At 46.8% G+C, this 12,378-nt stretch overlaps 1 protein-coding gene across 2 annotated transcripts; it reads left to right on the plus strand.

Annotated features, from left to right (window-relative positions):
• Positions 1-80: 80 nt before the first annotated feature.
• B3GNT9 (UDP-GlcNAc:betaGal beta-1,3-N-acetylglucosaminyltransferase 9) lies at positions 81-11,945 on the plus strand. 2 transcript variants are annotated; one of them, XM_053953250.1, is made up of 4 exons: positions 81-219; positions 794-864; positions 7,736-7,778; positions 8,578-11,945. In XM_053953250.1, exon 4 carries the CDS (start codon positions 8,642-8,644, stop codon positions 9,890-9,892), a length of 1,251 nt encoding a protein of 416 aa, XP_053809225.1. In that variant the 5' UTR covers positions 81-219; positions 794-864; positions 7,736-7,778; positions 8,578-8,641; the 3' UTR covers positions 9,893-11,945. The 2 variants fall into 2 exon arrangements, with proteins under 2 accessions (XP_053809225.1, XP_053809227.1); XM_053953252.1 differs by lacking the exons at positions 81-219; positions 7,736-7,778 and having other exon boundaries at positions 625-864.
• The last annotated feature ends 433 nt before the right edge of the window (positions 11,946-12,378 follow it).

Raw genomic sequence — 12,378 nt, forward strand, 5'->3', positions numbered from 1 at the left:
AACAAATCCGTGGGGTTGGTTTGGTTTGTTTTTTTTTTTTTTTTTTTTTTTTGTTCCAGGTTTTGGAAGGAACCCATGACTCTGTCTTCAGCCTCTGCACTGCTCAGCTCACACATCCTCCCATCACTTCCCTACGAGGAAGAAAAGAAACAACCTCCAAGTCAATTTAACTTCTGAACCGAACCCCACCTCTATTTTTCATCTGGACTCTTTGCAGAGGTAAATACACACATGGGAATTAAAAGAAAAAAAAAGCCCAAGTATAGAAGGAAAAGAAAAAGACACTCAGAAAAATTAGTACATTTCCTATTGGAAAAAGTTACGGCGGGGGGGGGGGGGGGGGGGCGGGAAAGAAAAGGGCAGCCTCTCTCTGCAGAATTGGTGAAAGTCCCCAACCTGGCTGTGCGTTCTGGCTCTCGACACCTCCGCCCTGTCCCGCCGGAGCCATCGGCGCTCCCCGGCCCGATCACGTGTCAGGGCTTGGACGGGGACCCGGCTCTTCCCTGCCCGCCGTGCTCCCCTCGCTGCGGAGCTGGGGCTGTGCTGGGGGCCGGCCCGATCCCGGCCCGATCCCCGCTCCGATCCCAGCCAGGCTCCCGGCCCGATCCCAGCCCCGCCCCCGGCCCGATCCCAGCCCCGCTCCCGGCCCGATCCCAGCCCCGCTGCCGGCCCCGGGCAGCTCCGCTCGCTCTCGGCGGGGAACGGCCCCGAGCCGCCAGCGCTGCTCCGCGCCCCCAGGGTTTGCTCGGCTTCGCTGGAAGGCTGAGCAATGTCTCTCGCTAACTACATCCAGATGTGCCTGCTTGGCAGCCCGCTGCACAGACATTACCGAGGGGACGCAGGATCAGCGCTATCAAATGGGATGTAAGTATCTATTAAGTGTGTTTGATCTCGGTGGGCTGGGGAAAGTTGTGCAGCGAGCAGGGTGGACTGGAGTCTGTCCTTACTGCTTCCCTTTGCTCCCAGCTTTTCTTTTCTTTTTGCCTTGCTGCTCTTGAATGTTGTTACATGCAGCAGCCTGGACCGTCATGGTTAACACGCAGCAGGGTCGGCTGCAGGCTCTGAACACGCAGGCTCCAGCCCTGAGACATCTGCTTTACACTTTACTTTCCAAAGAACTTTCTTTGAATGTTTAGGTTGTTTTTACAGAAATGTGGGGCTTCTTTAGACAATGCCTGCAGTGCTCTGAGACAGGGGTTCTTCCCAACCACAAACATGTTCCAGTGGTGGCACGTTACATGTACAAGCTATTCTTCATCAGTAAAAGGACGTGAATTTTCCCTGTGTTACACTGTGGTATGCTTTGAGAACAACATAGGAATTTTGAAGCTCTCTAGCGTCACAAAGATAGAAAGTAATTTATCCCCTCTGAATCATCAGGCAGTTACTGATATTTTTTAAATATCTTTTGGGCAGATTCTGAGAAACTTATGTGTTGGGCATAATCTTGAAATTAGTGGGGCACATCAGCATGTACTCCCTGTCCCATTTCCCATGGATGTAACAATACATCCATGCTACTGCACTGCAGTTGCTTGGGTTTGGGATGCATTGGGCAATTATTTATCAGAAGAGGGTCTGTGAGCTGAAGAGGTGGCGAGCGCTGCAGCCTGGGTGAGGGCTGGGAAAGGAAGGTGTTTGTTTCAGTTTCTTACTCCTTCACAAACCTGTAAGGCTTTATTCCCCTCCTGGGGCCCAGAAAAATTAATGTTTGGAAGAGAGACAGCAGGTTCCTCACCTCGGCCACTCAGGAGGGACCTGTCTCCTCCCCAAAACACTCAGAGTTGAGCTGCTGAGCCCTCTGCCATTCTGAAAATCAGACTACCAACAGCAAGACTGCATCTGAAGGTAGGACACTACCTCTGGAGATTGCTGAGCCTGCAGAAGGTTATTGGCCATTACCTTCTCCTACCTTGCAGGCAGCTGAGCACTCGTTAGAGGTGTGGGGCCATACTCAGAGGAGCAGGAGTTTTCCCAGGATCCTGGGGCCCAGCCCAGCTGCCTGGCCCAGCTCAGCCCAGCCCATTGCCTGGCCCAGCTCAGCCCAGCCCATTGCCTGGCACAGCTCAGCCCAGCCCAGTGTCTGGCACAGCTCAGCCCAGCCCAGTGCCTGGCACAGCTCAGCCCAGCCCAGTGCCTGGCACAGCTCAGTGCTGCGCGGGCACTGCCCCCACGGCACATCCTGCCCCGAGAGGGATGGAGAGCATCACACACTGCTTAACCGAGCTGCAGCCCCCAAACTGTGCCACGTGTGCCTGAGTGACTTACACTGGGCCAGCAGGGCCAGGGGAGCAGGGTGCTGGCAGCCAGCCTTCCCTGGAGCTCAGTCCTGCAGGCAGCTGGTCCTGCCCAGGGTCAGCAGGGCTCCCACAGGACCGCAGTCCCCAGCGAGGAGGGGCCAGTTCCTTTCTGGGACCCCTGCACGTGGAAACAGACACCTCAACAGCCTTCACACAGCAGCTCTGCAGTTCCTCTGTGTTTGAGTTTCTACACTTCATAAAAGCTTCATGACTGGGGTGAAAGGAGGCGACCGCAGCAGCCATTTGCAAGCAGTTATCCAACGTGACTGGCATTGCAAAGGGAAGGCTGGCAGTGCCAACAGAAGAAACTGCAATAAAATGAGACCAGCCAGCTGGGAAGCTGATCAAACTACATATTTGAAGACTGAGACAGGCAGATAAATAAGGCACCCTGTCCTGTAACAGCATGGATCTCATCCATTCATTTGCTCTAGCCTGGAAAAAAAATTTAAAATGCCCTGAAAAGCAGCTCTGACAGGAAAGTTGGAAATTGTCTTTGGAACAGGGCCTGCATTTTTGTTACCTGCTTCCTCAGTATTTGACTCAACAGAGCTTTTGCTTCCAGGTGCTACAGCAAATAACAGCAGCAGTGATGCTGCAGTGCTGTGACTGTGGCACTGGCCAGCAGTGTCCGAGCTGTGCCATCATGGGCAGCTGAACACTGAGCCTCTGCTCCTCTCACTGTGCTCCCTTGGTTCTGGTTCATAAACCCAATTCCTGGGACAGCTCTCAAGACACTTAGCTAATTAAATCCTACAGCCTGCTCTCAGTTTGTTTACAGACTTCAGAACTTATAAGCAGCTGAATTAGGATGAGTTTTTATCTGGTAAGGCAGCACAGCGAGTGTTTTGGTTACTTCATTTTTCTAGGGCTTTGCACTTACCAACATGCCAAAGGGGTCTTTGTATTTCAGCCACCTCTGTCTTCTAATCAAGAAGATCAAATAATTCAGCATCACTTTATAATTCTGTAACTCCAAATGAGACCTCTTCACAAACACCCTGAAATGCAGAGAGAAGTTGTTCAACACCAGGGCCAGTTAAAGCAATAACTTTGATGAGGTTATTAACTTTTCCTCGAGTGGGGCAGTAGAAAAACAAATAAAAAAAGAAAGAAAGAAACAAACCCCAAACCCATGGAGGAATAAAAGCCATTACATGGCACTCAAACGTAGAAGTGGAACACAGCTTCTTCCCCTGCTCCAACACACAGAGCTACTTTTCCCCTTTAAACACTTCAAACCCAGCTTAAATGATTAAACTCAAGTTGTTTCATGCAAGTTTTTGTATGTGGGGCAGAACAAACTCCACCTACATAACCTCACGTGTGTCAGCACTGGAAGCTGACACAGTTCCCTGTGGGTACCCCAAAGAGCCCAGATGAAGTTTTGCCAGCACAAGATTGAGAACTTGAAGTCTTGGCCTTTGCACTTCAGGTTCTTGTAGAAGGGTAGGAGAAAGATGGAGCCCAGTGCAGCTTGAAGATAGCAAAACATGTGATTCCTCACCCAAAACAACACTTCCCACATCCGTGTGTTCAGCAAGACATTTAAATTAAAGTGGTGCAGGCACAGTAGTCAAACACTCTCCCAGCCCTCAGGGCTGCAGGGGATGGGACCAAGGATGTCAGTGGGAAGAGGCAGCCTCCAGGGCTTCAGGCAGTGCAGATTCTTGGTGTCAGCATCCTGCTCTGGTGGGAGAAAGCTCACCTGCACACGTCCTTCACACAGCCCCCTCTGCAGCATGGCCATAGGGTATCATTATTGCTTCTTGAACAGTGTCAGGACTTCCTGGGCAGAGGAACCAGGTGAGGAGGATCCTGGGAGTTTGGTTTGCTCTTGCTGAGGGAATCTGGATGGAAAAATTCCTGTAAACAAGGCAGGAGAGGGACACGTGCACAGCCTTTTCCCCTTGCAGGCCAGAGCACAGGCAGGTCTCAGTATCCAGCACTGGCTGCTACAAAATGACTTTGTTCTTGTGGAATGCATTCAGCAAACATGACATGAAAACAAATATCCCAAACCTGAAGCATTGCCTCAAAGTATCCCTACCACCAAGATTATAGAGTCTTCTCTGATGATTACAAAAAACCTCATCAAACCCATCAGTGCTGGATCCCACACACTTTTTTAGCTCATTTTACAGAGCTAAACAGACAGATAGGACACCTCCATCAGCAGCCACAGCCCCCCATGCTGCATGGCCACATGGTGTCCCCAACCCAAACCTACCAGTGGCAGCTCTGGCATCAGGAGTGAGGAGAGGAGTCAGGAGGGACCTGGAAGCACTTCCCACACAGCAGGGAGAAGCTGCTTTCAGGACACCCCACAGCTGTGTCTGGAGGGGATGGATGTTTCTGTGAGCCAGGCTGGGATGAGTGGGCAGCAGAGCTCGTTGCTGATTCTGTGTCCCCGTGCTCAGTGCATCATGTTTGCAGGTTGATTATCTCAACTGCTTTTCCCAGGGCTGGCTGGATCAAATAACCACTCCTCAAGGCACAAAGCATTCTGCCAGAATCACCAAGGCTTCTTGACTGAATTTGGGAACAGGATCCAGAAGACTTGTTCCCACTTTGGCCCTGAGCAGAAGTGCCAAGTGATGGAGATGCGATAACTGCGGCAAAAAAGATTGCCAGGATGAGCTCAAGGTTTCATATTGTTCCATTGGGAATGAAGGGCTAGCAATTTTTTTTTTTTTTATCATCACTTGACTGCTTTTATTGCAGCTGTTCCTGCCCATATTTCAGAATCCTCCTCTCAGACAAATGAAAACCAGGCAGAGGACTCTGCCTGGGCCCTCTGCCCAAGCGTGCAACAGTGCAGGTCAATCTCCCTGCCTGGATGCTCATCAGAGTGCCATGCCCAGCTCTGGCCACTTCCAGCTTCCCAGCCTTTTGTTGGCTCTTGGGCTCTGCAGGCTGTGCCCCCTTGGTTCTTCCAACTCATTCCTTATGTATGGCTCCCCATCTTGCCACCTCATGGATATGGGACCTATCAGCCTCTTCCCACTGCCATTGCCACTTCCCAGCTGAGCCCTCTAACATTGCTGGTGCTCAGCCCAGGATGGAACATCCCCAGCCTTCCCCAGGACCCCTGTCCTGGGGAGACAAGCCCCATGATCCCATTCAGACCTCATCAAGCCAGACTCAACACCCCTCTGTATCCATGCCCAGACAGCCAACACAAAGAGGGACAGCTGCCTGTTTTTCCAAGCTTGGAGGACACAAGAGGCAGTGCTGGCAGCCAGGCCATTCCTCAAGGCCCTGAGTGATGCAGCAGTTTGTAAGCCCAGCTCCATTTCACAGGTTGGATGGAGGTTCCCCACAGCAGCAGAGGAAGCAGAGGTGCATCAGCCTCAGACACTCAGGGATGTGCTGTGCTGAAAAACACACTGCTGTGCTCTCATCTCTTTCCTTTGGCATGAGATATTTCCTGCTCACTTTGATAGCCCTGTAATTCTTTTCCCCTGGTGTCAAGGTGGATGAATAATCCTTTTGGCTTTAGGACATACCAGAGCATCTGCCAGAATCATCAGTCCCTCTGTATTCGAGAGCACAACAGCTTTTCCCACACTGACATCCATGGATAGAGCTTACACCACTGTAATAATCAAGGGTATTTTCCTTCCAAAGAAGGAAATACCTAACAAAGACTGGAAAATCCATATAATTAGATCAAGGAATCACTTCAAGGGCTGGCAGCTTCATTTGAAAATAAGAGTTCTTTATTCAGCACTGAACTGTTTTATTTCAGAGTGGAAATCACTCTTTCGGATCCTTTACTTTCAATAAAAGAAAACACAGAGGAAAATCTGGGATATCTGCCCAGGCTTGTAACAATTCAGGGTTTTTCTTGGCTTTTCCAAGGGCACTTATTGCCAGATTCTGAGATGCTGGCAATAAAAAGCTGCAAGCCATGGAAATTACGAGTTTCATGACACACGCATTTTATTCCAAACCCTTGTCGATAACATTAAACACAGGAAAAATCCAGGACTTTCATCCAGCTCTTTAATTACCATCTGAAGTGTGGCAGCTGAAATAAGATCAAACTTTTGCATAGAAAAGGAAAAATAAATTTGCTGTGAAGAAAGAGATGGGACCTTGGATGTAAAATGCAAGCCAACATGCTATACATGTCAGGAGGGACTGTTTCATGAGGCTGAACATGGTTATGAACCAAGCCACGTGGCAGAAAGAACGTAAACAGAAAACAGATTCTGAATATTCTAAACACTTGAACAAGAATTTACAAGAGATCTGAGAAAATTGTTCAGTCCTGCTATTAGTATCAAAGTTATATCAGTGAAAACATCTGCCTAGGAGATGAGTGAAAGGTAAACAAAAAAGCTAACAAATGAAGAAAAGGCTCTATCAGATTGGCAGAAAAAGGCAAGAAATGAGGCCTAAGGAAAAAACCCATGGTCATCAGGACTAGGCCAATGTGATTTTAAATCCACCAGGAATGGAAAGAGCCTTACACCAAGAAATTGATATGTTGTTTTCCAAAATGACAATTTCATAAATAATGGAGACAAAGTGAATGAGGTCAGTAAACATTTTGGAGCTGTACTTGGGAAAAAGATATGCAATAGCATATGATTACGATGAAATACTCTATTTCAACAGTACCTGGGAGGTGAAGTTAATCAGTAAGGAAAACGCACAGTATTTAAATAATGATGTCCAAATAACGTGCATCTAATAATTTTAAAGGGTCTGGCCAAGAAATCAACTGGTGTAATAATTTTCTTCCTCTTAAGTCTTGAAATATTGCTTAGATACCACAGGTGCCACTATTTTATTCCTTCATAATTACAGACTTGTCAATCTAATTTTGAGTTTGAAAACTTAACTTTATGGCTGATTAAAAATTGATGGTTAATGAACAATTAGCAAGTGATCAGTCCAGGACAGTAAAAGGAGATTTGATGAAAACAGATACCACCAAATTCTTACCAAGCACTTGCACCTTGTCCTATCACTGTATATCCTTGTCAAACGTGCCTCTCCAGCTTTTTTATCCCAGAAGTCATCTTTGGATATGATCTCAGCTAATTCAGGACAGAGAACTGTAAAATCTTCACAGGTAGCTTCTCTTAGTACAGCACAGGCAAGAGAGAGCCACAAATCACACATGAACATGATCCATTATTAGTGGGTGTATAAAATACTTACGTGCACTTGTGGGGAAATTTTTGGGTGAGGCTCAACTTCTTTATTGCTGAGGGTGGGAGGAATGGTGATGGTCACTCACTTCCTCCTGGAGCAGCTGTGGGGTCCTTCTGTTGCTGCTGCAGGGAGTGGCTGCACCTACAGGGTGATGAGAGGACCTGCCTTTGCTGCAGCTGCAGACACCTGACCAGCTCTTCCCTGAACTGTGGGCACCTGCTGCTTGCTGCCTTCTTACTGCTCTTTCATTCTCATTTTGTTTGCAGTTGAAGAACTGATCAAATAAGACAGAAGATCTCCAGGAAAAGTGTAAGTGAAGAAAAGTCCTGTATTTCAAAAGGCAGCTTCATCTATCATACATGAACAAAATTTTCCTAACACCATGCTCTGTCTTGCTTCTGCATATTGGGATTTATTTCCCACCTCTCACTTAGGGGTTAGGGTGATTTGGCAGAGGAAAAACACCCATGGCCCCTTCTAACCTTATTAATGGAAGTTACTTACAATGGTTTAATATTTTATAAAGAATACTGGCAGGAGAAAGGTCCTGTGTGAATTCTAGATTGTACCCAATGTATTCATTTTGAATACAAATCACAGTTTAACAAAAGCTGGGTCTGTGTGCAGGGAAACACCAGCAACACACTGCCATGAAGAGTCTGCCTTTCAGCAGCCAGCTCTGGGCCTCCCTGATTTGAGTCAAAAAGTGTAAAAGCAGCAAGTAATGGTTGTGAAGCTAGAAGGAAAAAAAGGCAATTACTTACAGAGAATGGCATCATTCATCATTTTCCACTTTGCTTTTGCCACTGAAATCTCTGAAATGACAAAAGACGTTCAGCAGTAAGGGATGCAGGATTTTGGGTTGTGCTTAGAGTGGTTTTCAGGATGATGGATGGCTGCTTAATGAAGTCACAGAGCTGGCTGGCACTGGGATCAGCAGTAAGTTTGCAACCCTGTGTGCCTTTTGACAAGTTCCTCAACATCTCTGTGCCGGTGTGAGTAAAATGTGCTTTGCTGCTGGGTTTTAAAATGATGTTTCAGTTGTCTTGCCTGCTTGCTTCAGACCTGCCAAATCCTCACTGCTGACGCACTCTGTGTTTATTTACAGATGGACAGTGGTGCCAGGCAGCTCAAACACAGCTTTTAACAGTCCCAGGAACACTGGAGAGACAATGAGAGTTCGCCTCAAAGGGGATATGATCTGTACCCTCTTCTTGCTGGTGGCACTTTGTTCTTTGCTCTACTCCCAGCTGGAACATTTAGTCCCAGCAGGAAAGAAGGAGCCAGCACAGAACAAGCCTCGAGTAGCACCAAAAGTATTCTCTGATCCCAGAGCACCTCAGAGGCTGATGCCAGCAGAGGCAACTGCACCCAGACCCCAAGTTACCCCTGTCATGAGACAAACAGAAGTGGCCAAAACCAGAGTCCAAACTACACCAACTCCACTCCCGCTGACTGATTCTGCCTTCAACTTCAAGCTCTATCTCCTAAACAAGGATAACAGGAACTTCAATCTCCTCATTAACCAGCCCAGGAAATGCCGAAAAGCACCGGGAGGTCCCTTTCTGCTCATTGCTATCAAATCAGTAGTTGAAGACTTTGACAGGCGTGAGATTGTCCGGAAAACTTGGGGCAGGGAGGGTTTGGTGAATGGGGAGCAGATCCAGCGAGTGTTCCTCCTGGGAACACCAAAGAATAGGACAGTGCTGGCAACATGGGAGACCCTGATGCACCAGGAGAGTCAGACATACCGGGACATTTTACTCTGGGACTTCATGGACACTTTCTTCAACCTGACCCTGAAGGAGATCCACTTCCTGAGCTGGGCTGCTGAATTCTGCCACAATGTGAAATTTATTTTTAAAGGTGACGCTGATGTTTTTGTCAATGTCGAGAACATTGTTGATTTCCTCAAGAGACACGATCCCACTGAAGACCTCTTTGTTGGGGACATCATCTACAATGCCCGTCCCATCCGTGTCCGGAAGAGCAAATACTACATCCCAGAGACCATGTATGGGCTGAGCATCTACCCCGCCTACGCTGGAGGAGGAGGCTTCTTGCTGTCCAGCTGCACCATGAGGAAGCTCTCTAGGGCTTGCAGAGAGGTGGAGCTGTTCCCCATTGATGATGTCTTTTTGGGCATGTGCTTACAGAGAATCAACCTCAAGCCCATTTTACACGAAGGATTCAAGACCTTTGGCATTGTTAAGCCTTCTGCTGCCCCGCACCTACAGACGTTTGATCCCTGTTTTTACAAAGATCTCATGGTAGTTCATAGCCTGAAAGTTGCTGAGATCTGGCTGATGTGGAACCTGCTCCACAGCCCACGGCTTTCCTGTACTCAGAAGAAGCAGGTGAAGAAGCCTTTCCAATGGAAGAAGAAAGCTCAGATAACAACACCAGCATCACCCCTCAGATAATGCAGGCATTACCTCAGAGTGCAGCACACACAGCAAACCAGCCAAGAAAGGGAGCCAGGAACTGACACAGCCCAACAAACCAACTTTCCAAGGATTTTCTAGCACATCTTATTTACAAAATTAGGAGAAGACAACAAACAATTGCAGGAATTTGCCCAAATTCTACATTTGCACATACATATCATGTGGGTCCTTCTGTACTAATGAGTCCTAATAATTATAACATATATATAATTTATTATTATTTATTAGGATTATAGTAGTGCTTAGTGGGACAGTGTGTAAAAGCACATTGGAAAATGCAGTCGTAGGACATTTCTCAGCATGGTTAGAAGTGTGAGAAATGAAAGAAGACATAAGGTAAGAACAGACACTGGGGAGCACAGGGATCATTGTCAACTTGCTGCTTGACTTGGACTCATTGAAAAATGACCAGACAGTAACTAGGGTACAGGAAATCGAGTCCCCTCAGTGTCTGCTCAGATCACATCACTGCTGCCTGGTTGGTTTTCCACAGGCCTTGTAAGAAGAAAACAACAAACAGCTGTTGCAATGGGGTCCTACAGTTGCAGTTCAGGTGGATTACAAGAAATCAAACTGGATGCTGAGGCTGGCATGGCTGGTGGAGCAAAGGACAGGTAAGTAGATAACTAGAAAGGAGCAGACTTACAAAGGGCCTTTACAGAAAGGACCAGAACTTTGAGTTGATCACTTTGAGTCTTGATTTTTCATCATTCTTCTCAGTTCAAATATCTGCTCTATTGACATGCTCAAGATTCAGGGGACCAGTGGAGCAGGTTTTGGCACTTCCCTGAGCTCAAGCGTTCTGCACTATGCTGACTGACATTCAGGGAAAATTCAGAAGTCATCAACAGTATCTGATCACTCTCACGATCTGACCCAGATTTTCAGAAGGTTTGTATCTGGAGAGATCCTTTGGCCTTTGCTTATATAAGCGTAACCCCACACAGAGCTGCTGCTTGCATCACATTTGGGACCTGCTTCAAACCAAAGAGTGGACTGGGCTGGTTTCTACAGACCTTGGTCTCCTTAGCACAGTCAGCTGCAGAGGGCAGCCAGGACTTTCACACTGCTGTGGGTGTCATGTGAAGGGAGAAAGTGTTCAGACAAAAGGACTTCAGAATAAAAGTCCATCTAAATTTATTGCAAGAAATCAAAACCACCCAGCAATCTTTCTGTTGGGCTCTCCAAGGTTCAGTCGGGAACTTTATAAGTATTTTAAGCATCAGACAAGAACACTGAATTGCTCCATTTTTCAAATAGTCCAGACTTTGATGCATTTTGTTTTCCCAACAGCAGACTACCTTAGAAGAATATACTTTTATCAGACATCAAAGCAGAAGCGAATTCCTCTAAATCAGGGTTACAAAGCTGTGAAATTTATGGGACAAAGAGCCTGAATTCACCTCTGATACTGTGTTTGTTAATTATTTTACAAGTTTTTACCCCCTCAACAAAACTCCTGTCCATCAGAGAACCCCTCGGGATGGCACATCCACACAGCTTCAAAGGAAACTACAATCAGTCATAAAAGCCCAAAGTTCTTTTCCCTTGCACAGAGCCTGCAGCACAGCTGCATTTCATATCCGTGTGTAAGCTCCCTCCCTCCCTCCCTCCCTCCCTCCCCGCAGCAGTTTGGGCTCAGTACTGGTACTAATGATGCACAGAGAGAGCAGCAGCTGGGAGTGTCTGTGGCAGACTATGAACAAGAGCTTGACACCTTGGTGATCTTCATCATGAGTTCAGGCCTTACAGTAATGTATTTCCATAGAAATGGAAAGATTTCTACATTTGAGATATTTTCAGGATGCAATCCTGAAATATAAAATGTTCACATGAGCTTCACATGGAGCTTTGCAGAGTGTGGAATTTAAGCCAAAGCCTCACTGGTAGGACAAAGTCACTCCTGCCCCTGTCTGCTAACGTGTGATACTTGTGTATTTATGAGATGGTACAGAAATGTATTATCTGGGAGTAGTTTACAGTTTGGGAAATTATTTATACCATTATTAAAAGACAGCATGCAGATGTGCCTCTGGTTGTCAGAGTGAGTTTGTCAAGTACACCTGCACACATGTTGTAAGACTAAAACCACAGGGATTTTTCATGGAGACAGTAACATGAAAAATACATTATTCATTATTTTGGATAACTTGGTAAGTCTTTCCTTATGCTGGACTTATTTTAATGGCAATGACAGAAAAATAAACAGAGTTTACCTTGCCATTTCCTATGAGGCAGCCAGTCAGGTTCAGCAGTCTTATTAAGGTTTTCCTTTTACACTTGAAGATGCAGAGATTGGCTCCTCCCTCTATAATGTCTTGAGATCTGCAATCTGTCCACAACACAGCATTAATGAGAGCATTTTGTCCCAGATCAAAGTTGTTGTTCAACATCTGTGTTGACACAGTCTGTGCCAGCACATACTCTGATGGCAGAAACAGAGCTAGAGTAAACTGTTTACT

Source organism: Vidua chalybeata, chromosome 11, assembly GCF_026979565.1.
Source record: "Vidua chalybeata isolate OUT-0048 chromosome 11, bVidCha1 merged haplotype, whole genome shotgun sequence".
Taxonomy (NCBI): Eukaryota; Metazoa; Chordata; class Aves; order Passeriformes; family Viduidae; genus Vidua; species Vidua chalybeata.

Excerpts from the sequence above, each read along its gene's own strand:
- B3GNT9 (XM_053953252.1), top strand. The coding sequence starts at position 770 with ATGTCTCTCGCTAACTACATCCAGATGTGCCTGCTTGGCAGCCCGCTG. Across the intron at positions 865-8,577 it reads TCAGCGCTATCAAATGGGAT|ATGGACAGTGGTGCCAGGCA; the intron begins GTAAGTATCTAT and ends GTTTATTTACAG.